This window comes from Pomacea canaliculata, linkage group LG3 (assembly GCF_003073045.1).
Source record: "Pomacea canaliculata isolate SZHN2017 linkage group LG3, ASM307304v1, whole genome shotgun sequence".
Taxonomy (NCBI): domain Eukaryota; kingdom Metazoa; phylum Mollusca; class Gastropoda; order Architaenioglossa; family Ampullariidae; genus Pomacea; species Pomacea canaliculata.
This window is the reverse complement of record NC_037592.1, coordinates 32,420,413-32,447,104: the sequence shown is the minus strand read 5'-3', so window position 1 is coordinate 32,447,104 and position 26,692 is coordinate 32,420,413. Positions and strand designations below refer to the sequence as shown.

At 41.6% G+C, this 26,692-nt stretch overlaps 1 protein-coding gene across 2 annotated transcripts in view; it reads left to right on the top strand.

Annotated features, from left to right (window-relative positions):
* Nucleotides 1-26,692, top strand: part of LOC112560574 (gem-associated protein 5-like) — a 74,024-nt gene that overhangs the window by 21,598 nt on the left and 25,734 nt on the right. For both annotated transcript variants that reach the window (XM_025232501.1, XM_025232500.1), the window contains exon 18: nt 21,625-21,741. In XM_025232501.1, coding sequence (XP_025088286.1) covers nt 21,625-21,741 — 117 coding nt within the window. The remainder of the gene's footprint in view (nt 1-21,624; nt 21,742-26,692) is intronic.

Here is a 26,692-nt window from a genome sequence, read left to right as displayed (position 1 = left end):
CGCACAAAGGACCAGGTTACCAGAATCCTAGCTCGTGACGAAACAGCGTTTGAATCAGTTATTTGGTGAGTTGATGCATTTACTAAAACAATCTTCGCGCGCTTTTTTCCCAGTCACAGGTAACTTGCTAAACTCAGCACTATGCTGTGATTGCTGTCTATAAGCTTTCTGCTAGGTTGTAAGAATTGTGGTAGGTATGTGGCTCATAATGAAACGCTTTATTGAGGGTATGCACCCAGCGGATGAGAGGTAAGCAAGCAATGAGGTCAGAAAGAAGTTTCGTTCAAATTATTTCGTTTCAATAAGCAGAGTTATTATAATGACTTGTTTTTCGAAAACGCGGTATGTAGACCGATAGGATGCAGAATCAAGGTTTTGCAAACCAAAAAATTGTCTCTTTTCCCTTCATTAACTGCGTGTCATACTACAATAAAACAAGCCAGGCCCTGCACTTTCGTCGTTCGTGGAGGCACAGTTAGCCTGCCGAAATGTTTTGGGCCTGACTGTTACGGGAGTAATCCAAAGGATCATCGGCAGTGGTTCGTGTTTTCGACACTCATTCTTTTACAATGTTGACTTGTTTCGTCAACTCTAGGATTTCTGAAATTTGTTTTTCTGGTCTGGTTTATTTTGTCAGTTGCTGACACCTGAAAGTTGAAGTTGGCAGTTATGTGAACCTGTTAAACAATTTTTTTATATTTTCTGATTTTGTCTTTTGCTTTTCGTAGAAAATATACGAAAAATCGTACTATTAACGTTCTACAGAATGTTTAACAAAAATAAAGTGTGAAGGCAAGATTCACGTTGTCGTGCTGTCCTGATGAAACCCAAAACGGTTGGAACACATATTGGCAGCCATTCTGCTTTGTACATTGTGAGTGCAGCCAGCTAAATCACCCAGAAGATGTCAGGCTCGGGCTTTGGACCGTGAATTTCTTATTGGAAAGTGATTACAACAGCTCTTAATGATTCTTAGTGTCTCAGAAAGTTATTACCACAGTTCTGTGACTAAATTTTGTTGTCACTTACAACAGCAGTTTGAACTTGCTTCAGACGCGTTTTTCTCTTATTTAAAGTGTACAGTAATGAAGTACCTTTTCGAGGGAAGCAAATTCCTCAGAACTGTGGCCTTTTGTGGACCCCAAATGTGTCGTGAACGGACATTCATCACGTCTGCTTTCGAGAGATTTGTATTCAGAGAAGTGCTCAGTGATGATCTTTCTTGTTAGCTTTCTTTATGAGGATCTGCCTCATGTTTACTCAGAATCCAACAGTTTGTGCGCGTAAGTCCCGGTAAGTTGACTTGGCTTTGATGGCTGTACTTCACACGTCTCGTCAGACCACCCCAACTCTTTGGAGGAGGGCACCTGAAGAGCTGACAAACATAATCCGTGAATTCGTCGGCAGTTATAGCATTCATTAATCATCACAAGACTAGCAGCGCCTGTTGACGCCTGTGGCGGTGACCCCTTCTTTGTTACAGATATTTCATATCCCATAGGGAAGCCGACGGATGATTTTTGTAGCAAACTATCCATTGTGACACTGTCTCCACTGTCTTGGGTGGCGCGGGTCATTTATAGTACCTGTGCTTATGTGTTTTGGTATCTATGGTGAATCTGAAATGTGTGGGTAGTGTATATGAAGGGAGTGTGAGAGAGAAAGAGTGTGTAGTTGCATGTGTATGTGGAAGGAATAATTTTTTGAGGGGAGTACATATAATAGTGTGAGTAGGGCATCTGCGTGTATTGGTGTGAGTGTAATTGGTATTCCTCGAGTAGTATCACGGGGCAAATAAACTTCATCTTTTTCAGACTATGGGCGTCGCATATTTATTTCAACAAATCAATAAGTTTTTAAAATTTTGTTTTGTTGTTTACATACGGGTTTTGTGGTTTGTGTTTTGATTGGCAGCACGGTGCTGCAGCAGTAAAGCATTGGTTACCAGTATAATTGGAATCGGGATAGCGAGTTCACATCTTGCCTGAAGCACGCTTTTTTCTTTTTTTTTTTTTTTTTTTATCTCTACATGTGGCCCCTGTCTGCATGGCAGGCTGCTTTTGGGGGGATAGAGCTCTAGTTGCTGATTCACCGTAAAACTCCCCCTCCCTTCAGTGCTGGCAGCCTCGAGCATGAATGATATGTCCGTGCATACCTACACTTCTGCTACTTGACAACCAAATGTTCCCTATATGGAATTCAAGGACTAGAGTGGTGCTTGTGATTGTGTTTCTCATTTTTGGATTAAATAGGTAATAGTAAAGGATCCTTTCGCTGTTCTGCTTTCACTTGTGTGCAGTTAGTGTTTTATTCTCACATGCGTTATACACTTGCTCTTTCTGAAAACATGGCAAGAACTACTCCCCTGACTTCCCAGTTCAGATTCCTCGTAGCTCAACGGTTAATCTGTTTCACTCTCGTGGTATCGTCACAGCTGTCAAGAAACGGCTGGGCTATCGCTCCTCCGTGCACGCATAATCTTAGTTGTAAGTGTCCTTCTTTATTTGCAGCAATATTTCCATATCCGTAGCTGAGATTTGTGAGGGTGTCCTTAGACCGCATATTTGCATTTAGTAATGAATTGCAGAAAAGTAGAAACTTCAAGACAGATGTGTCTCTGATGTTGTCTGTTTAGAGCATGAAACTCTTCCTCCAAAGAACAAACAGCGCACGGTGTTCCCCTACCGCATTCCCTCCCACATATCGATGACCTGACCCGACCCGACCCAGTATGGGCTGTGTCAAGGCTGCCTTGATATCTATATATCTCGCGGCTCAGCTCCAAGACGTGTAGTCAAGCCAGAGCCCAGTCTCAAACAGTATCCCGTAGGTTTACTCAAGTAATCCACTCGGAATCAAACCTGCAGCGGGGGAACTAGTCGCCGACAAAGCTTGCAGTTGTCCACCGTCTGTAACGGGATTCGCCTGGCTTTCGCAGCAAGCAGCATGCGTGCCTGAGGCTTGTCGACATGGTCGGCAGCATGAGAGGTGTAACCCGCGTGTTGTGTAACGGGATATCTATTACCAACTGCCCCTTGGAGTTTTGTTGTGCGCGGCATTCAAGTGATCGCAGCACGTGCTGTGAGGTCATCCTCGCAACACTCAAACGGCGGGAGTAGGTTCGAGTGTTGCTCGTGGTTTCACAGAAAGTACCCGTGTGCCAGTGTGTGGCACCCTTGACAAAAAGTTGTTCAGAGGTACAGCAATGAATCCTATCTCCGGCGTTTGTTTTCCTACCCTTAGGCTTGACAAGAACATTTCTTTCAGTCAGCGGAGAATGGGTACGACCTGAGACTGTAGATAAGCCGAACTGTGTCAAGGAGCTGGACAACACATCTTTGACGTGCAGGCCTCCAGCGAATCAGTTCAATAAAGTTAGAGCCCCAGGGGACGTGAGTATATGCAGCAGTTTTCTTTCAGGCTGTTTGTCTCTGACTATGTAGCTGTTGCTACTATACAGAACTTGAAAAGTTTTAGTCCGTCTTAGCATGTGGCTTATAATTCCAGAAGGGCTATTAGTTATGCTGACGATACCCCTCTCGATATTGTTTGTGGGGGTGGGGTGGGGGAGAGATGAGAGAAAGTGTGTGTGTGTATGAATGTTGTAATGAAAATGGTCTCCTTGGTGATGACGCGGCATTTTTTGCTCAGTCCCAAAATAGTCGACAAGAATTCGGTCAGGCTAATTGGGAACTGCTGGCACAACCACTCAGTAACATTTTCTTAGCACTTTGCGTTGTGACTAACTCAGACTTTTACCGATAGTACCTAGTGATTATTTTTTATCTCATCAGTTATGACTGGAATGCAGTATAAGTAAAAAACAAAAACAAAACAACAGAAGTCAATAGTCCCGCTCTTAAAGATGGCAGTACAGCCAAAACAGTTGTCACCTTAAGCTTGGTAGACTCGGTGCTGGTGCTGAAATGGAGTGCGTTTAAAACAAACTTAGCCCCTGGGGAACACAGCACAGGCTATTATTTGAAGAATGGCAATTGGCTACAGTTCAGATACAGTGTAGAGATTATTTGTATTTTGAGAATTGTACAGGCAAGCTGTTCTCCCTCGCTTCCCTCTTTCCTTTCCCTTTTGTGTGCGTGCATTAATACCGTGAGGATGTTTAGCGTTATCCATTGGGAGAAAACAACCATTTGTGTGAGCTTATATTTATACCCACCTATTTCAAACAGCTCATAGTTTATTTTAAACATTCTAATTGTCTGAAAGATTGTATTCTTTTCCGAAACAATTCATTTAAATGTAAATGGAAAACATTTCCTAAATAGACGCTCCGCCTATACCAGCGTGTGTGAAAACTTAATATAAACTTCAAGTGTACAAACACATTTTTAAATGGTATACAAAACAAGGCCGAATTCGAGAACAAACTTACATATTATGAGGCCGTTCGTTTCGTTTTAAATACGTGTACTTTTAGACAACAAATAAATAAAATAAATATTTAAAAAAAAATTTACAAATAGAGACTTCTCAGACCGTCACTCATAAATGAGTTGACAGGAAATCAACAAAATAAAAAAATAACTGATGCAAATACAAAAAAATCAAAGGGGATGATTGAGACAAATTTTTACCCTCCCCCTAAAAAAAATAACACCAAAACTCCCACATAATGCACAAGCAGTCATATATTTTTATTCAGAAAAAAATCATCTGGCATTTCGCTTTCTGCCAGTATTTCATTTCTCCTAATGACACCATCATCCCGGCTCGCTCCCAGGCCAGGACCTGCTGACTGTACAGCCTCCTCCTCCAGCCTCCGAGAGTCTAACTCGCCACTGTTCACTGCGACTGTTCCAGCTGTTTTATGACCCTAGCTGTTTCCCGGTTGCAGGATGTAATTTCAAGTGTTGCTGCATCAGGCAACTTGTCTTCTTTGGGGCTGCTCCACCACTCCCCACCCCACCCCAAGAAGAAGCCCTATGGTTACGAGAAGAGCAAAAATACGAAACCCCATCGCCTGCGTTGTCGTTTGAGAGAAACACAGAGAGCGAGAGTGTGTGTGGAATAAGAATGGGAGGAAATATGGAGTGTAAAATTCGAAGACTGATGCGAGTCATATACATAGTCATCAGCATTCGTTATATTGTTCTTAGGTCTTTGTCTAGACTTGATATGTGTGAAAGTAAATGTAGTCTCTTAGGCAGCAAGGCAGCAAGAGCAAAACACAAAAAATACCTTCTAATTGCCCGGAACTTTATTTTTGTGAGTGTGGGTGGAGCAAGCTTTCTGTTTCCGAGTCACGTGAGCATTTCCGTGTCTGCTGGTGGTTTGTTTACTGGATTCTGTGCCAGGCGTATATGGAGACATGAAAAAAAGTCTCCGTTAGGCAAACTGACTTGTGGCTTGTATAAGAAGATGCAGGGCCTCTTATTAGCACTATACAATTGTTTATATCTCTTGCCGGATCGTCAGTTAGTATTGTAAAAATGGTTTATAGCAGACACAGAAATGTTTATAACCGTTGTATAATGCTGTCTTCGCGCACAAAGTCTTTGTGGCATTTTTTCCGAGCTGATCCGATTGCGCTTTCTTATCGAGCTCGCCTACACAGACAGACGTGTCGACAATGGTTTTGAATATACCGAGATATAAATAAGAAATAATTTTCTGAGAAGAGATAGAGCAGTGATTAGAGCATTTCGGCAACTTTGAGGGAAAAAACTCCCAGTTTCGTGGAGGCGTTGAAAGGCTGACATTTCAGGAAGCAGAATTATTTTCGTAGCGGATATTTCTCACATTAAAGGTTTCTGCAACGTCAGCTCAGGACGTTAATGGTCGTTAGCTTGAAGGTGGTAAGGTAAATGGCAGGAGCGAGCAGTGGCGATGTTGACACGAGCGCCGTGTATCAACTGTAAGAGAACCGACTACCCTGGTAGTAATTTCATTTCTCTCCGGACTGACCATCCGGTACTGCTGTCTGCTCCAGCAACCATCGACAACGCGCGAACGCAGTAAACATGCATGCACACACAAGAAGTGTCTAGGTGTTGAGTTTGTTGTTGTTTCTGGTTTGTTGATGATGGGTTCACTGAAGGAGTTTTTGTGTTGGAGGGAAGGGAAAGTATAGGGGTGGAGGGGGCGTGAAAACAGAGCTTTCAATCGTTTTCGTATGGCAGGAGAGTCAACCGTGGTGTGAGTGGATTCGGTACTCTTATAAAATTATTACTAGCCGGTATTATTTACTTTGTCAAGTGTGTGGCGAAAGAGTCGACAACCCAGCTGCCCTTATCACAATATAGAAAACCGTTTGTTAGTATGTCTTTGTGTTCTACTGTTTAGAGCAGAGCGAAATTGTTCGGTGCAGTGTTGTTCTCCAGTATAATTTAGAACGGATTTTTCAGTCGCTACTCCCACCGCTTTTACTCGCTAAAAATTCCTGGTGGAGGTCAAGAGTCGGCTTACACTGGTCAGCACCAGCGCATGTTACTAGAAGACATATATATATAAAAAAACAAAATAGAATTTTTATTTTCAAAAGTACTGCACAACTCACGACATTAAATTGTAACACCGTTAATACAGTGATACCTCGGTTCTCGAACGCCTTGACCGACAAATCGGTATTCGACCAGGAAATTCGAGAAAATTTTGTCTCTATTTGGAACTCGAACATCCGAACGTCCGAGATGATTGAGCCGAATGGCGTTCAAGCGCGCCTTGCTTGCGTCATCAGTGTGAGTGCAGAGAGAGAGAGTCACGTTTTGTGGAGAGAGTCACGAAATGTGTGCACAGAAATCGCAATTTTGTTGAACTCACCTGATAGAGCATATAACATATAACAATGTTATGTCCACTTTCCGCAAAACACAAACAATTGACAAATTCTTCCGTAAAGAAATCAGACAAGCAACTGCAGAGCAAGATTCTGATTCTCCTCAGCAAAAGATACAGAGAACTTACCCTCTGTTTTTATTGAAGAGGACTCCCTTCTGCATAAAGTTTGTACAACTAAATGAAACACGTACACTTAAGTATTTTAATTTTTTTTGTTTGTTTTAATAAATCATTGTATTTCTTATTTCTTGTTTAGACATGTAAATAGGCGTTATTAATCCAGTTTCCATTATATCCTATGGGTTTCATTGCTTTGGTTCTCGAACAATTTGGTTCTCGACCGTCCTCCCGGAACGAATTATGTTCGAGAACCGAGGTATCACTGTATCATTATCGCTTGTTGTTGAAAGTATTGCGGTTGCACCTAGAGTCTCCTTTCTGTGTTATGACGTGTTGTAAATAAGTGTTGTTCAGCTGTGAACAGTTCGTGGACATACTGACATCTTCCCTTCTGTATGATTAATTATGTAAATAAGCATATTTCAAATGTAAACAGTCTGAGTGCATGTATCCACGAGCCGTAACGCACGTTGGCTGGCACATACGTCACACACCTTACGTCACATACACCAGCATATGTAATTTGTACTTGACTCTATAAACGATTGTTTTTTCTACCCGCATTAAGACATTTGCATTCTTTGTGCTTAATTGTAAAAGACTGGGTCTCATTCTTATTGCAAAAGGCGCAGTTTAAGGATAGAACATGGAAATCTTGGATTCCTGTAACATGCAGGGGCCGCAGTTATGAAACGAGAGTAAGTTGTTTTCCCAGGGCACTGTCCTAGCTTCATAGCTATGCCCCAGAATAAGAAATAATGTTTCAGGTTCTGAAAGAGGATATCCGGAGTATTATTAGCTGTAGTACAAGGTGTACGTCAAGCATTTTTTTAGAGAACATGTGTTTCCTGTGCCTGTCACATGACAGCCTGTTTGGCCTCTGCTCGGGACTTGCAGCTCTGGTTTAGCGACCTCAGTGGAGTGCATTTGGCAGCTCAGTGCGGCTCACTACGACAAAACTGTTTTTCCGTATAGTGGAGGTCTAATTAAGTGCCTTTACAGGAAATGTTTTTTCTGCTCTTCGTGGCCTACCATGTTAGCATATCTGAGTCAAAGTGTTTACCACTGCCGGTGTCCTCTTGACAAGGCGTTACGTTTGAGTGAACGTTCTTACCTTGGTTTTTTTTTTCTTTTCTTTTTAAATACATTATATTTTCACAGCCGTTGTGGCTATGTTGGGAGCAGATTATTTATACAGAGCAGAGCGATAGAAACTGAATACTTCAGACTTGTCGTTTGTAGCGGATGGAAAATATAGGGAATCAATTTGCTTTGCGTAAATACAGCTTTGTTTTTAATAGCCGTTAACTTCCAGTATAATGATATGCAAAATATAGTTCTACTTGCGAAACATGGATTCTCATCTATCGTCGTTATTTGTTTTTGGATGGTGAATCTTGAACATGTCGAATAGAGAGTAGAGATAAATGACTATCTTCTATTTCAAAATCAAATGAAATTCACACGAATACCTCCCTCCTTATACAAAAAGATCACCAGAAGGATTTAAATTACATTTGCGTCGTGTTGCTTTAAGGAGAAAAGGGTTTTAAAATATTTTTTCTTGTCAGCGGTTGATGTAAAAATTATATAGAAGTTATTGCTGCTGTGTCATTCATACTTTAAAAGATTTCTGAAACAATCTCACTGTAAGTCGTTTTCGCCATATTCTGTATTGTGAACAATTTTGTAATTGGCCAAGAACATTGTCTTTTACTACTCTCAGTACCTGCACACCATCTCCACATATCTACAAACGTGGTGTGTCTGCCCCAGTTTAATCTGCTGTTTGAGAAAACATCTAACATCTTTATATCAGGAGTAATTTACTTGCACAGAGAAAGTGTTATCTGATTCTCTGACGAGTGTTGGAACTTTGTATTTAATTCATCACTACCTCAGATGTGGTTTCAGGGGAGATTTTATAGACCATTTTCTAGTTGTTATGCCATAAAGATTTTACCTGTTAACCTCATTCAATATTGTCAAACTGTTCAGAGGTTAGTAAAGCTCGGCCAGTGAATCGGACTTCGTTTAGTACTTCCCCGAAAGAGAGCAAATAGACAGGACAAACAGTGTCTGGAGGAAACAGCAAGTCAAAGATTCATTCTCCACGAGTTCATCTGCATGCACCCACGTTCTGAATGTTTACTAACACCCTAAGCACGCGCCATGACAGCTATAAATAAAATGTCTTCATGGTGAAAGGTTACCTGTGTTTTGAGTGCATAGCGCACTCGAGGTGGGAGCCGGGTGGAGTGTGTGTGGGGGAGAGAAGGGGCATTTTGTGCTGTCTGTGATGGGAGTTAGTACCGGAAGCTTCTGTAAAAGATCTCATATATAGTATTTCATGTTCCTTTTTTTTTGTTTTTTTTTTTTTTTGACATTGCACCTTTCCTTAAAATCTGAGCGCGAAGTAAAAATAATTTGAAAATACGACACTCGGATATATGAATGCACGGTGTTACAGTATATTTTCTCCATGTCTGATTTCAAGAGCTATGAATAAAGCAGACGACTGTGTATAACTTACAAATGTGTGCTGCATGCTGCACATCATGTGGCTTGCTGCTGAAGTAAACCCACAGCAAGGCCTGCAGCGGTGTGTTTACGGACAGATGTCGCTGTGAGGTGAAGGGTGTTCAGCGGTCCGTACTTGGCTTCATGCATTGCTGTAATTAGACACCGCGGAACGGAGTAAGGAACCCCGAGCAATGCACAGGGGACATGTGGCTCAGATTTGTATGAGGAGCTCACCACAGGTACTTTTGACACGGCTTCACTTATTGTGCGTGGACGAATGATGAGTCATGCGATACTCAGGTCTCTTGGGGCCTGTCACGAATGGTCTGATAGGTTGGTGTCAAAGAAGCTTTAGTGCAGATTATATATATTTTCCATAAAATGGATTCTTTGAGAAAAATCAGTTTAGCAAATAATCAAGTTAAGGTCATCAAGATGCCTGTTGTAATGTTTAGTTTTGGAGGAAGGGACTTTAGACATCTATGTTGATATAGCCAACCCGTTCTTGTTGGATGCAATGACTGTGGGCAGAGAGTGATATGAGAGAGAGAAAATGTTTAGAGAAGGATGAAAAGAGAAAATGTTTTGAGAAAGATGGGGAAGAGAGTGATGGAGTATTGTTGCTATCAGCATGTCGTGAGGTCTACACTCCAAGCTTAATACTTAAGTACGGTGTGAAGGAGGAAACTAAGTGATCAAGTTCAGAAATGATTTTCTCAGTCTCTTCTGCTAGGAGTATTTCTGGAACATCTGCTACTAACATTTATCTTTGCCAGATTATGAGGAAGTCTGACGAGTCGACTGAATATGGCGATAACCTGACGACCACAGCGTTCAAGTGCCGGGCGTTGAACTACAGGCCTCACTAGGTCTTTGCGCCCCTGTGCTACACCTCATTTGTTTATTAGGGTGTGGGAGGACTTTGTTAAAAAAAATTCTGTTTATTGGAAAGGCTTGTTACTTGCATGTGCATGAAAGGAAAAGTCTGCTGTCGTTCTTGCATGTGTAACACTTGGGTGTTCTTTCCGCAGACAGGAAAAGGACAAAAATCCACTGATCAAGGCAAAGCCCCCCTCGCTGCCGCGGGCCTGCCAAGAGCCTGAATTTCAGTCTTTTAGTACCTGGATTTTGCAGCAGCGGAAAGACCTCATGGAAATCCTGATAGGAGCCGTTCACAATATGAATTTTATAGTCGATTTTGTGCAGGAAAGGAAAGGAATACTCGTAACTGTCTCCATCAACCCCCTCCCCCCACTCCTATATCAGCTGAGGAGTTTTGTCCAGTTCTGATAACAATCAAGAAATAAGGGCGGGAATTCATGCACAAAGCAGGATAAGGACGTGAAGTATCTATGGAAACGTAGCAGACGACCCGATGGTGATGGCACTCGAACATCGGGAGCACGAATCACGAAGGTCACAGTCCCACCGGCCATTCAGGGTCACATTGCCCCCAGCCATTAACGGTCACAGCCACCAACCATTGCAAAGACAGCGAGCGATTCATTCCCATCCGTAGTTCCCAATACTTTCTATTTAGTACCCACGCAGGTCTGCAAAGTTCGCTGGGCTTTGCTGCGTCAGTCGTTGCATGACCGTGCTGGCCGGTTGTATTCGTCAAGCAGATCGGTTGTGTTCCCACCCTGACCTTGCTGTACTGCAGTTAAGAAGAATTAAATTGATTTGATCGCGTATTGACACGCTGGAGGTGAGAGGTTCGCGTTCCTTCTTTTCCCCCATTGGTCCATTCCTCCTGATTTAAATGCGGACCTGCCTAACAAAATAACAGTTGTCGGTAATTCAATAGGCTAACGGCGTGATCCGACCGAGTGTAAAGATATTGTAGCGATGCGGCGGTTGTATTCAGAAACCATACAACTTCATGCGTGATATTTGCATTCAGGACGATGTCTTTGAAACCCGTTTAAGGGAGTAGTACGAGGGTAGGAACTGATTTGGTCTCTGTTAGAACGCATAAAATCCACATATATTTCCTTAGATAAACATGTCAACCATGCAGACTAGTTGTTATGCAAGGTGTGAGGGAGGGTGTAGGGGGAGACGAGTGCAGGTAGGGCGCGGGTGTCGAGCTACGTGCTGTTCGTTTGACAGTTTTTTTTCTTAACCGTTTCCAATAGCTGTCCTCATATACTTCAGCAGCGCGTTTTCCTTTTTAAAAAAAGCACTCATATAAAACACTTGGCTTCAGTGCCTTGGTTCAGAATTTGTTTCGGACGAGAATTACTTCTCCTAACTTTGCGCCACTGTGAAGTTGCCGATAGGAGCTGACATTAATCCTTTTGATTTTTTCCCCCGTTTTAGTTCTGTGATATATAGTAACCGCATCGGTGAGTCTGTGTCAAGTATATTGGCTTCGTCTGTAATCTGTTGCCATAACATTAATCGTTCAGTTAACCTAGCCTCCAGCGATTCAAGGGTTTGTGATAAAGATAAAGCTATGGAAGAAAGAAGAACATATACTTTTAAAATAATGTCAACATACTTAAGTGTCTGTTTCTTTTTTAAAAAGTCTCATTATAAGATCTTTCCAAAGTACACAAATGTCAGTAATATCAACCACTCATTCTTTTCATTTTTTAAGAAATACCTTTGGTGAATGAATGAATGTAGCATTTTTTTATGCGTACTAGTTTACTGATATTTTGATACTGTTAGTTTAAAACACACACATCATCATCATCATCATCATCATCATCATCATCATCATCATCATCATCATCATCATCTCAAGCACTAGGTTATACGTGTTGCGGGAACTACTTCTGAAAACTTTCCTACTTGTAGTTTTCACGCGTCTGTAGTGTCTGGGAGCTAAAAATACTCTATTTCATTTGACTTTAAAGGGGAAGAAAGCAGTGAAGATCAGACTCTTTTATCAACCCTAAGTGTCTACTAGTTTTAGCGACCGACTTCAAAGTTTCAGCCTGTTAGATAACTCCAAGACGCCTTCGCCCATTAAAACTAGAAGTTGCCCGGAACGATGTTTACTTGCTGTGCTGGGAGGAGTTTGGATGAGCAGAGCCGATTGCTGCAAGCATGTCATTAATGTCAAGTTGCAGATGGCAAGGAATAAGATATTCGTACATTTGCGGACGTCAGCCATCTGCCTTGGAAATGACTGTGGCTGTAGCCGGCGTGGGCAGTGTGGAAGACTTTCTGCACGGAGCCAAGAGTAATTCAGGATGTAATTTCCCCGATTCCTTTCAGATGAATATTGTTTTTAGCCAGCGGCGAAGCAGTTTAACGCTAGGTTTGCGGGGTGTGCAGGATAAATCATTTTCTGAACCCGACATAAATCGTGGGCAATAAAGACAAGTGGAATGGACAAGTCTACCAAACACTTGGGTCGCTGATAGAAGCCAGGTAAGACGTTAGCTGTACACCAATTGTTGTGGCTACTTTATGGCACAATCTCATGTCTCTCACTAGCAACGATTGTAGGTTTTTTATTGTAGCTGCCTGATTTCATCCTCTACCTCCAGTAAACTTTCATGATGGGTTCACGGCCTTTATGATTACGTAGATTTACTGTTATGGTGTGGATGCTGCCACCATTTATTGGTTTCTTTTTTCTGCTTTTTTGTGTGCGGAAAAGCCAACAACTTTAAGTTTCATCGTGAGAAAGAAAAAAAGCCACGCTCTGTGTCTGATATGTTGTGATTTGTGTGTGCCTGTGTGTGTGTGAGAGAGGGTGTGTAATCATTGATCTTTGATGTTCCCATAGTCACCGATTTTGTATTATCTTCATTTATTTACTTTAAGCCAGGCATGCCAAACACGTGGCCATTCGCAAGCACACCTGCACAGAGGACGCTGTAGCGATTCGCAAAATACATTTAGGTCTTTTCTTACATTATACAAATATTCTTCAATAATTTCAACACCTCTCGACTACAGTGTCTGTGCAGCCAGACAGAGCAAAAATTGTCATTCAAATTAAAACTGTCATTAAAATGAGCTGTCACGCATCAGGACAAAACACTAAAAATAGTGAATAAATTTTGAACTGTGGTAATTTTTGTATGATGTAGTTGTTGCAGTTCCATACAAGTCTATGTTGCCGTTTAAAATTGATTTTATTTCTTTTGCTTAAACTACTTCATTACTTTGCGTTCATGAATGTGGCTAGCCGCTAAACCATTTGTATTGCACATTGTATTTCTAAGTTAAAGTAATACAAATATTCTACAATAATTTTTTTATTAACTGACTTTAATTAGTGGCCCTCGGGGGACCCTTAGTTTGACATGCGTGCCCCAAGCGATTTCTAAAGGTGAAATGTCGAACCTGTAAACTGAAGTGGCTTTAAGTCGGTAATGTATACCCTGGGTATCGCAGCACATACGCCTACGAGGAGGTGAGACAGTGGGAGACGAAACGGGTTGTCGTGTCCTTGATGTTGTTACTTATGTTTATCACCAGAAAATGTTTCCGTTTATTTAGAAAAAAAGTAGGATGAAAAATTAGCGAAGATTCCTTCGAGGGAGAGGGAGGAAAGTGAGAACAAAAGCATTTCTATGTGGAGCAACTCTTGGCCTTCGTCTTGCTGTATACAAGTAGCCTCATATGCTGTTTCTGTGAGAACTCACCTCACCAAGACAGTTTCCTCGCTCGTCTGTTCCCCTTCAGCTCAAGCCTTCGTCACTTGCGTAGTTGAAATGTCATCCCTCAGTCTGATTCGGCTTTGTTGTTTTGTTTTTGTTTTTTAGGAGTGTGTCTGTGTGTGTTGTCGCTAATTGAGTGGATGCTCTTCCAGTGGTGCCTCTAGTCCCAAGCCCTATAAGCCAGTCCTGTATTTTTTAGTGGTCTTAGTTTTCTTGACTGATATCACGCACATAGTTGTACTCTGAATAATTGAGGTAGTCTTATATCACTTTCCGTCTCATTCTCTCACTCACATATACAACACAGAAATACACACAACAGAAATACACCTTACTACACCTTACAGTATCAGCTGTGTGATGAATAGGACTAGCTAGTTCTCTCTGTTTTTCTCTCTAAAATTAATCCAAAATGTTGCCTACTTTCTCTATAAAGCCCTAGAGTTCAGGGAGAACAAATCAATTACAAATAAATGTATGTTGTAACTATATTTATGCATTATTTAAGTGCACTTTATTTATGTAATTTGTACTTGATTCCCCACCCACTCTCCCAACATCGGTTATAGGCACGAGCCTATCGAATAAAAGAAATTGTCATTGTCTTTCTCTCCCCCGCTCTCTCTCATCTCTTCTTTCTCACTTAGAAGACACGGGCAAGAGAATAGCTTTTTTCTTCCTTCTAACAGTCATAAAGTACTAAAACCAAGATACCTGGCTAAGACCTGTTGACTGTTATGCTGTAAAGTTGCACACTGCGCCGACTTTATTGCTCAGCCCTTCATCGGCAATACAGACGGTGTGGGCCTGCTGCATACCAGACCACCATACTACAAACACCCTGTGAAATCCCCATGAAACAATAATTGCACATAATGCATGTATCATACAGCTTTCATAAAGCTTTCTCTGGCTTATACGAAGCCTAACGTGAACACGAAGTTAATGAGATTGCACTGATTCACCTGACCTTTGTCCTTTCATTATGTATCCACGAGTAGACAGCTCTTATTGTTTTCTCTCTCTTCTTTATCTAACTCCCTACTCTACAGAGAGAGAGGTACATAAAAAACAGTCGCAGTGAAAATATTTGTGTAGTGGTTAAATAAGTTATAGTTACTGGGTGTCAAGTCAGTCCAGTAGGAGGGTGAGGTCGCCTCGTTCTGTTGGATGCGACTGTTGCTGTGAGGCGCAGGGTCAAGACGGTTCTGGCCACAATAGCCTGTACTTTATGCAACTATACAAGCTACATCAGTTTTGAGCAGGGTTTCAATAGCCCTAGCCCAGGGGTGGATGTATCTCAGTCCAAGGAATCTGTATTCTGGATGGAGCTGGAAGAGATGGTTTTGCGAAACTCTTTTCTCGTAAACTCATGAAGCCTCGCAGAGAGCATGTTAAGAGAAGTGTGATTAGACAGTCGGTTCAATTCAATGTTGGTGAAGCAATACTAGACTGACGTCTGCTGTGTGCTGCATAGGATTGACTAGTTTTTTCTATCTATCTTTCGCCCTCCCCTTTGTTTATCTTTCTCTCTTCTTCGTAAAGAACGGCTTGCGAATTCTGACTTTGTCCCTTAACTCCAGTAAAGTACCAGATAAGTTGACGGGGTGCACTGTGAGTTCTTGACGTCCTCATCCTTTCGCCAAATTAAATTTTTCAGAGTTTATTTTAGGCCTGTCTGAAACGCATTACTTCTTGTGATCAGGTGCTAGAAGCGAGTTGGTGCAGGAAGATGTCGAGATGCAGAAGACGACTCCAGTGAGTGGCAGTGTGTTTGCTGTATTCTAGACAGCGCCAAACCTGTGTACATCCTTTATTTTCTCTTTATTATCTTCTGATTTAATCAACAGCTGCGGCTCTCGAGCTCAAGATGATCACTGATATCACTCAAGCGACGCGTGATCACGTGTTAGGGAAACTCGACTCCTATTGCTATGTCTTTCTTAATAGAACTCTACCCACTCCCCCCAATCCACACACACACCCCTACCCTCCTCCGCCCTCCCTCCCAAAAAATGACGATGACACAGTGGAAATTTTTCTTCGCGAAATGTTTGCATAATATTCAGTACAGAATGTTAGCTGACAGCGATCGTAAACTTGTTGACGAGCTAGCTCACTCCAACCATTCTGCTCTTTATGTTGCATCATGAACCTTTAGTAGTTTAAATGCAGACATTTATTCCGCATCCTGTGATAACTCTAAACACATACATCTCGGTTTTGTTGTTGTTGGTTTTTTTTGTTTGTTTGTTTTGTTTATTTTTTATTTATTTATTTATTTTTGACTCTATGCTTTAAATAGAGATGCTTACTTCGTCTTAATGTCCTCCTTTTAAAGAAAAAGAATCCCTCGTTTTTGTCGTTGTCTTCCACATTCCTCATTTCTATTGTAGATTTATTCATTATTTCTTTAGCTCTCTCCCTCCGTCTTTACTTCCTAATCTCTTTCATCTCAGTAACCTCGTTCTTTTTTCTTCCTTCTCTTGTATTCTCCTGTCCACGCAAACGTTAAAAGTTACGATTTGCGCTCGTAATATCAGCGTTTCACGGCAGTTTCGTGAAGCTTCTGGGGGAAAATAAGCTGGCAATAAGAGCTAAAATATCTCCCTTAATAATGCCAGCTGATGCCTTTGCCACCGTTTTCCTTTCTCTAGAAGAGTCTAGCAGCCATCGTCTCAGTTGTAAGAAGAATTCATTTGTGCATAAGATTTTTTTTTCTTTTTTTAGTAGTTCTTCTAGGTCCCTCATTACACAAATACGGTGCTTATTCCTCGTTTGGCTTGTAGTAGTGGAAACTATGGTGGTCCTTCCAAAAATAGTTCCGAACACGTTTCCTTGGCAAACAGATGATGCATATTTCGGCGTGAACTACGTGGTTGCTAATGATTTCCCCCATCCCACTCCCAAAGTTGGTATGCTGTCGCAAGCGCAGAAAAACCTGAATTTAGACTGAAAGGTCACTGGGAGGGAACGAGTTTATTGTTAACAGGACAACAGGAGGTCTCGGGATAGCATGCCCTCGCAAGAACATGAGAGTATTTGGCTGTCGTTAAGCCCTGCAGCTTACTGATGGGATGAGACAGCAACTCGCCGCCTGGTGGTTCACCGCGGATGTCTCGCCACACTGCAGCAGACGTCATCCTGTCTTGCTCGAGCTTTGCGAGATTAGTTGCGGTGGTGTCGGCGGCGGTAATGATGGTGATGGGTGGTGGTGGTGGTGGTGAAAGAGAAGGCGGTTGCTATTTTTCGAGGATGGCGTGTTGATGATACGATGATGGCTAAGGTTTTTGGGTTTGTTTTTTGTTTGTTTTTGTGGGTGGTGGTGGTTTGTACTTGCTGTGGAAGTGTGTACATTTGCCACTTATAAATGTTCTTTAGGGTCAAGATTTTTTTTTACTGGTTTGGAAAATAAAATCCATCTAAATTAACAGACAAAACTGGTTTAGAAGAGTAGACCACAGGGAACAAAAAGAGGTGGTAAGAAAAAACTGATTACATTAATTTGACATCATTGGCTGTGTTAAACCCTGTCTCTAGGAGTATAGAGTAGCTGTGAGATATGACAGTAATTATATGATTTTTTTAATCCTGCAGCTATATTTATCTTAAGTATGCAAGTAATAAAAAATGTGGATGTTGTTTTCCCTTTCCCAATTGTCCGCTGCTAAGACGTTGTAAAGTTAAACATTCGTATATTAATAACCGATGATCCAGTTTTAGGCACAAGAACTATTCTACTGCAGATTGTTACCAATGCCATTAGTGCATTAGTGTTGGGAAAAAGATAGTAGTTCTTTTTTTCTCTTAAAAAAAACATTAAAGACCTTATAGTATAACGTATCAGCAAAAGTGTATATTGTCTTGCCTGCAAAGAAAAGTGCACATTACTCCAAACATTATTTTTAAATTGTCAGAAACAAGTGACAGAAAAACCAGTACCTCATTTTCAGACCTCTTGAACTAGTCCAGCACTCCTTAAGTCATGCCTTGTGGCATTAGTGAGAGAGTCTTTTGTGTAGATACTTATCTGTTTTCTCCTAGAATTCTCCTGTCTGTCAAGTGTTTCCTTCTAGAATGCTCTCCTCTCTGTTATAAGTAGTTTTTCTAAGCAGTGGGGTGTTAGGTGCATTTGGCTCCAGCTCCAGGTTCTGCTGTAATTGAATCATGGCGGTTACACAGGTCCTGGATGCCTCATTTCCAGTTAGAAAAGACCGGTAATAGGAGTATTATTTTAAAAATTCCTTTAAGATGTTTACAGTCAATTTTAAACTGTGTGGTTTTGATCCAGAAAATGCTGTAGTTAGTTTTTGCTGTTGTTATTATTGCTAAAATGCAGCTTAAAACTTGAAGAACGTGGAATGGCATCGCTAGCTCGGACGCCGCCCGCCGTTCATGTCTGGCCAAAATCCGGCACTGTCAGATGTAAAAAAAAATTATCACCATCGAATTTACCAGATGAGACAATCTTTAGCGGAAAAAAAAATTTCATGATGACTTGTTGGACTGAATAAACTAATATTAATAAGCTAGTATTGTTTTTCTTTTATATCTTGTATTTGTTAAGGTGGACATTCAGAAATAATACAAAACCCTTGCCAAAATGCCAGTATTTTTCTCTGTTGAATTCCTTCTAGGTAAGATACATTTTAAATTGTTTTTGATGCCATCTTTTCTAAAAATATGAATGCAAATGTCCGTGTGTTATATATACAACGAATTCGTTTAGAAACGGAGAATATTTTACAGAAAAAAGTTTACACTAGCTTTAAGATGACACACCTTTCTTCTCACTCGTCTTATCATAACTCGATAATCTGTAAGTCGTCTTGTCTTGTGTCAGCTGATACCTTAACCACATAACAATATATTATAATGAAGAAAAGTGTTTCTGATTGAGAACTATGGAAATCCATTCTGTCCAATTCTAAACAAATGATACTCCATTCTCAACGGGAATTTTGTAGAATTTGTGAGTAGGGTTTCGGAGCCTGTTTGTCTGAGTGAGAGAGACAGAGGCGCCTGACCTTTACACCACTATGTTTATCTCCCCTATCTTCACTAAAGCGATCGGTGATGTCCCTACTGCCCTTTGATCTTTGAGCCCATAACACAGATAGTCCTGTGTATTTTTCTTTCAGCGGAGAAAAAGCGTTGATGGTCTAACGACTGATTCTTTTTTTAGAACAGCCTTGTCTCTGCAAGCTGTGATTAATAAAACATTATCAAAGTTTGTTCAGTGATATTTTGTAAACAGGATCGATTACTCTCCTCCGCCCTCCCCCACCGCCTCACACATACACAAACCATCCCTCCCCCACCCCACCCACTCACACACACCATCCCTCCCCACCCTCACACACACCATCCCACCCCACCACACACGTGGTCTGTCGTGAAAGAGAGAGAGACAATGCTAAGTTTACTCTTGACGGCGGGCTCGTCAGCTGGCCAAACGCTGAGGACGGAATCGATGCACAGCTGTAGTTGCTGCAGTTGCTCAGCAGGCCGAGCAGGCAGGGCCAGGCCGGGCGCCTGGGTCACAACCTATGCTTTTTGAAAATTTTATTTTGTACACCCAACAGGTAGTTTTCTGCCGCTCACTCTCGCTTCCTACTCACCCATCGCCCTCCACTCTGATGCCAGCCTGCTGTGCCACCATGCTCGGCTTAGCTTCGAGGTCTCTGTTACTAAAGCAACAAAACAAAGTTTTGGGATTCTGACTTTGCCACTCGGGGAGCCTGTAATGGCCAATGAGCAGCTAATGTGCCGCGCTGTATGTAAGTTGATAATTCACTTTTCCCCTCGTTATTTTCCACGGGCAATCTTCTCTGAACAAAGTGTGCTTGTGATAAAATGTGGATCTTTCTGCTGTGTAGACGCATGCAAGTTGATTTACTCAGCAAACAAGCAATGTGGTTCTTCCTGTCGTGGGTGTTTGTACAAGAGAAAATTGCATGGACGTCTGCCTGGGCGGTCCTCGGGGCAACTTCGTCCGTTTCGCAACACATTGTTTACTAGAGGAATGAACGCTGGTCATAACAAGCAAACCTAAACATTCGACTACTTAGTTTATGGCATCATGTGGATTAATGATTTGAAGAGCTCATCAGCAGCGGAAGAACGGTTTGAACACTCTTTATTCGCGACTGTCCACCAGAACTTTTAAACGGGAAGCTGTATCAAGCCAAAAGCATTCTCCTTCGTAGATTACTGTAGTAACTTAACTATATTATTGTAAGATGTTCTCACAATATTTGTGAAAGATATAACTCTGAAATCTTAAGATGAAGTCTTTGCAGGATGTATGATCATTGCTCAAAAAACAAGTCCGTAAAATTTACCATAAAAGCTAATTTTAGGAAAGGCTGTTTGAGAGAGTGTGAGTGTCTGTGTGTAGAAGATATAGCTCCGAAAAACCGGTAAACAGATATCTTGAGATGAAATCTTTAGAAAATATATGATCATTGTTGGCGAAAACAAGTCGGTAAAATTTACCATAAAAGCTAATTTTAGGAAAGGCTGCGGTGTGAACGCTGGAGCGCAAATTTCAGGTGATCCGCAGTGTTGCCAAAGCAGCACGAATATTTTTAGAACGTATTATTTACCTCCAGTTTTGTTGCTCTTCTATCGATCGAACTCTTACCTACATGTTTACCTAGGTCACCGGAGTTTTTTGGAAGCCGACTTTCAAAACTAGTCAACGGTGTGAAGGGGGGGGGGAGCTTGTCAGACAGCTGGATGAGAAAATGTCATGGAGAGAATGCGCGCGCTCGTCACAGTTAATCTTTTTAATCCATTGAATCCGAGGCGCTTTGATGTGTAGCATCCATAACAGCGATGATTTTTATTTTTTTATTTTTACACACTCTCTCTCTCTCTCTGCGTTTATATTTACCTGTGGTTTGCTTGCTTCACTATGGATTATCCATGTGAGACATACTTTAACTATTAGCAGAACCACCACTAGTGAAGGTCCAAACATGGCAGTTTAGAACCTTAGAAGATTTTATTTGGAGTAAATAAAACTTGCTTAATTAAGCTGGTATCTCAGTGCGGAAAACATTTAATAGATGCCATAAAGATAGGAGTAAATAAGAAAGTATCCGAGTTACTGCCATACTTGTTTAATCCTTTATTTTTTTCCCCATCCCTTCTCCTTCGGTTCCCGTTCGTCGTTCTTCGCTTAATCGTGTCACAGCTGATGCGTTGATCGTTTAGTTGTTTATACAACAGCCCTTAACTTCTACATGGTTGGTGAAATTAGTGCCCAATATTTTTACTTGTCATTTCCGTCTTTCCAAGATGTTGAAAGTCGATACTGAGTGTTGCGATTATAGCGTGTGCACTTTAAAATAGAAATTGTTACCATTTAGTTTCGATTATGTGCATTCCTTGTTGTGTTAAAAATGACGACCATTAGAAAACACAGTGAATGCCATACATTCCTGAAGTCTGATCTGTTTCTTTGCCTTCTTGTTGGATATAGTTATTACTTCTTAAATACTTGCTTGCTCGTCTTTCTTTGTTGTATAATGTGACTTTTTCTTGTGTGCAGAGGGAGTGAACTCAGAAGAAGAGCCCGTTGGTGAGCGGTCCTCTTTACAAGCAGACAAATTTCACCTGGGTCTCTTCACAGATCGTAGAGGAGCATACCTCTGTCTTCAGCAAGAAGGTAAGCAAGGCAAAGTTTGTTTACTAGTCAAACCTCATTCTCGTGATAACACTCTCACGTGATTCTGGCGCTCGTTCGTTGTGTACCCGCCCTCTTACCTCACCTCTCGCGCGCGCGGAAGATGAGGCCTGTGAAAATTCGCATTGCATGTCTCTTTATTTGTGATAGTTTATATCAAGATCATTATTAAGATATTCTTGAAAACACAAACGTCAGCGGGAAAAAATCCTTGTAGTTCTTGATTTTGTCGTGTTTTCAACCTTTTCATCAGTTTTATTGGAAAAAGAGAAGCAGACAACTCGCGTGATGTGTTGATTCTTATTGCAGATATTTATGATCGCAGATCGATGTTTATCTCGCATTGCAAATAATTTGTACTGCATGAACTAGGATGCTCTTTACTCTGTTCATTCTGAACAGTCGAATTAACGAAGATGTAAATATTTCAAACTCTTGATCGAATGTGTTCAGTGAACTGCTTTATTTTAATAAAGTATTATCTTTTATCGTTATGGCACGCCTCCATCATTATGCAACCGATGGCCAAGTTTCCCCTATTAATGTCAGTGCCGACTTTAATTGATTTTTTTTTTCTCTTGACTTCCTGACTTCTTTTTTCATTTGTTGTTGTTGTTGTTACTTTGCCTGTCTTTCTTAACAGTTTTTCAAAGGATGTTTTCCGTGTTTTCTTTGGTGCCCTAGAGTTTTTCTTCCAGTGTCGATCTGTGATACCGCAGCTCTGTCCGTGTCTGTCTGTGTAGTGGGCAGAGCTGCAGGACATGTTCAGGGGTCTGTGGGTCCGTCACATGTCTGTATGCAGTCCATGTCCTGTGTGCAAGCGGAAGACAGCCTGTTGATGGCATCTGGTCGTTTGATGGCGGCTTGTGTTTGTCATGACTTCGACATACTGGAATTTGGAATGTTCCGTAAACCATTTATGTCTGTGTAATATTGGCCTCCATTCTGAAAAAAATAACCAGGTAGGATCTATGTGCAGCACATTTGCTTTTTTTTTTTTTTTTTTTTTACTTCGCATCCCATTTTCTTGCTCGTGTCTGTGCCCTGTTCTTGGCGTAGATTAGCTTACAACAAGAAAAGAAGAATGAATCAGGCCCGTGGTCAATAACATAATTGTAATTTGTCAATCCTTGGGTGCACGTCAAAGATTTCAATTATACAATATTTTGAGCACTATTATTTTTATTCCCTTCTTTCACTGTCATGCCTGTCATAGTCTCTTGCCTCTGAGGCCCGTTTACTTATATTCATTCCAATGCCTTGCGGACCTCTCGAAAATATTGGTAACGCGCGGCAACCGAAATAAATAGTGTCCCCATCTTGCACCTCCCTCTTTCTCTGCTGCCTTTCCATCTCATCGCCTTTTGAAGAGACAACTAGTGCGTGCACAGCAGAAAAAGCTAATTATCGCCTTCCAGCCCCCAACCTGACCATGCTAGTGTTGTCTGTGAACACACACGCCAGTGACCTTCAGTCTGCTGCCTTCCCACGGTAGTCCTGTAGCCGCTCACATCCTCCGCAGACTGACATTTCACAAGTGGTAGTCACAGGCTCTCAAGTTCAGCTGCGCCAAAAATGTCAGAAAAAAAATAAATGAACTTAGTGACTTTGAACAGTTTCCGTAGATCACACGGTAATTTTAAAATGAGTCAACTTTATTAAGGGAAAGAAAAAAAGACATGCCAAAAAGAAAAAAAAAAATCGAGTTCAAGGCATGTTCACAAGCTGTTTGTCGGAGTTGAACATACGTGTACCTCCCTGAGGATCGCGGTTAGGGCTCCAGCCTCACCGACGTTGAACACAAGACTGCTGCGTCGCCCGGGACACCGAGCAGAGGTTGTAGCTGTGCTACAACATGGAAAAAAAAGTTGTTAATGTGGTGGTAAGGATCCAAATACCTGTTGCGATCGTTGCACAAACATTCAGCAATAACAGGAAGGCCAGCTGTTAAGAAAACAGCATTTTATTTTTAGCTGAACTCTAGTATTTGAGCGGACCGACAAAACAAACCCTTCGTAGCTCTCACATTTCTGTTTGTATGTGGGAGGGCTGGGGTGTGTGGGTGTTAGACCTGCCGTATTATTGTGTTAAGAAGATGTATTGGAAATGTCTTTTCTTTCTTTTGTGTTTCAGAGTTCTGTCAGACTTAAAAGTTGTTTTGTAATTGTGAAGTATTTGCAAATGTAATTAATGCAGCAAGCTAGATGACATGCCGGTTTGATTATAAGATAAATTACTGCTAACAGCAAAAATGCCTATACCATTGATCAAAGAGCTTATTTGAACAAAATTTAATCCCTTGTCCCCTTATGCCAACGACTAGGTCGGTCTTGTAAAGACAGTTATTTGTGCCACACACTTTCCCTCCTGAAGACGCAAACCATTTTAACTGTGCAAGAGGTTGTCGATGAATGTGACATTTGGGCAGAGAAACAGTGGCATATAGTTTGAAATACAGGTTTAGTGGTCAGTCTTCTTTTCGGAGATATAGGATTGGAAACATGGCTGGACCAAGAACCAGACTAATACCAAAAGTGTTTGTAATTCGGCAGTGTGCATAAGCGTGACGATAAAATTTAGCGAGAAGATAAAGTAAGAGGCACCTAATCATGCCAGACATGAAATTACGAAATTTTCAGAAGATATCGTTTGGAAGGACCACATCAAAGATCAAAACCAAAGCAGCAGCGGCACTCATGCTATAAAATAAATTGCGATATCAAGTGAGAAGCGAGTCTGCTGAGAGGCAAATGAAAACCTAGCAGTTAGCGGGAACAAGAAAGCAGGACACACTAAACGAATTTCGACTATTTCAACTGTTTAAATGAAAATGTAAAGGAAAAAAATGGAAAACTTGAACTGACCTTTGTTAAACACAGGTACGGTGGTAGAGCGTCCCGTCGAGATTTCATGGCTAAACAATGCACTAAAGTTTAAAAGGGACTATGCTGATTTGTTTGTTTGTTTGTTTGTTTGTTTGTTTGTTTGTTTGTTTGTTTGTTGTTGTTGTTGGGTTTTTTTGGGTGGGAGGGGGGAGAATGCATGGTTAGAACGAGATGGGAAAGAAACAGAAGTGTGAGGGAAGGAACATACACATTTGTTAAGACCGTACCGATAATTGCTTCGATGTTGTTTTAACAAATATCGATAGCTAGTCAAAATAAGCACTCTGTAAATTGTAGCGTGATGTGTGAGGTCGTTTATGTAACAGCCTGTTGCGAAGCACGCGCTTTGCATTTGTAATGAGCGCGAGACGAAAAATCCCGCTAGTGCCACGTCACTCTAGTGTTATGCCGTTACTATGTTTGGTTGTTACATGCTAGGCGCGCGATAAGATTCCACAGATAATCTTCACTTTTTGCCGTCCGTATGTCTGTACTTTGTATGTAACTCCGTCTCTCCGCCTTCTCCACACACACACACAGTCACACACACACAAAATGTCATGTAAAATTACGGTGTCGGTGATATGAAAACATATTTTCAACGGGGGCACAACGCTTTGCATGTATTCCATGCCAGACGATGCCACTCTTGAAGTTCTAAATGGATGTTGGATTGACGAATGTCACTTACATGACCGAAGTTTTCGGAGTACGTAGTATTAGCAAATGTGTGTTCCTCATTCTTTCCTTCCCTTCCTTCTCTCTTTGTACCTCTGTGTGTGTGGTCTCGCGCGTGTGAACATCTTTCACCCCAGAAACAGAGAGAGAGAATCGAGTGGGGGTTAGGGGTGAGAGATGTTCAGAGTGAGATGCCAACCATCATTCAGTCACTTTACTTTTTTCTCGTGTTCTTTGTCACATAGCTTCAGTTCATCGGTCTTGAAAACAGCGTTGTATTTTCGCAGGACTTCGTGAAGGCTTTTAAAACATATTTCAGTGTAGAAGCGGAGTAGTTTCAGTTTGATCTTATCGATGTTTTCTCTGCGGGCTCTTGCGATCTGTGAGGTTACAGAGATTTTAGGGATACGGACTATCCTGAAGCCCTCCCAAAATTTGGGCAGTTTGCATTGTGCCGCCAATTGACGATCGTTATCAGCATATGGTGCAGGCAGCCATTGAGCGAAAAGTTGTAGGTGAGATAGCACACAGATTTCCCGTGTGCAAGATACGTATCGACATCTGTCCATAACATACACTTAGGGTGGCGCATGTAGCCCCGCGGGGTTCATTATCATGACGCACGCCGTAGCTGTGCAGCACCGTGCCACTCCGCTGATCACAGGGTCAGGTCTGACCCACGCATTACACCCGTCCGTCCCACCCTGTCCTCGGCGACACCTCCTCCTCCACCCCACTTACCCACACATATTGATTGACATCGGGGCTGCTGCGAGTAGCGGAGAAATTGCTTGTTTTCATCTGTTGTTCGTTCAGTCCATAACATTACCCTTACACAGGACAATTCCCTGAAGGTCCGATGTAGAATAATGCCCGTTACTTACGGTCAATCTCTTCCACGTGTTAAACGCTGGCGACAAGGATTTTGCTGATGGCAAGAGAGAGAGAGGTGCGGTAAACAGTTTTACAACTTTTGTTTAAGTTGTTAAATGGAAGACACAGTGGAAATATCTGAATAAATTGTCGCATGCGATCCCATAAAGTTCTGCTGCTTCCTTTAAAAGTGTCGGGGGATGACAAGGCGCTCATGTTTGATTTATGAGAGATGAGCACAGGCCTGAGGACATGGGCGGCTTCTGAGTAAGAGTTGGATGGCTCATTAGCATTCTGCGTGTGAAACACTTCGCTCAGTTGCTGTTTGCTTACAACATTTCAGACAGTAATTGGACAATTAGTGTTTTTTACTTTAAAAGTTTTACGATAATTGCCTGGACATTAAAGTTTCTCGGTAACAATGAAGCCAGAACTATACTGCTGCTGAACAACAGAAAGCTTTTTAAAAAAAAAATGCATGTTGCTCCTTCGTTTTT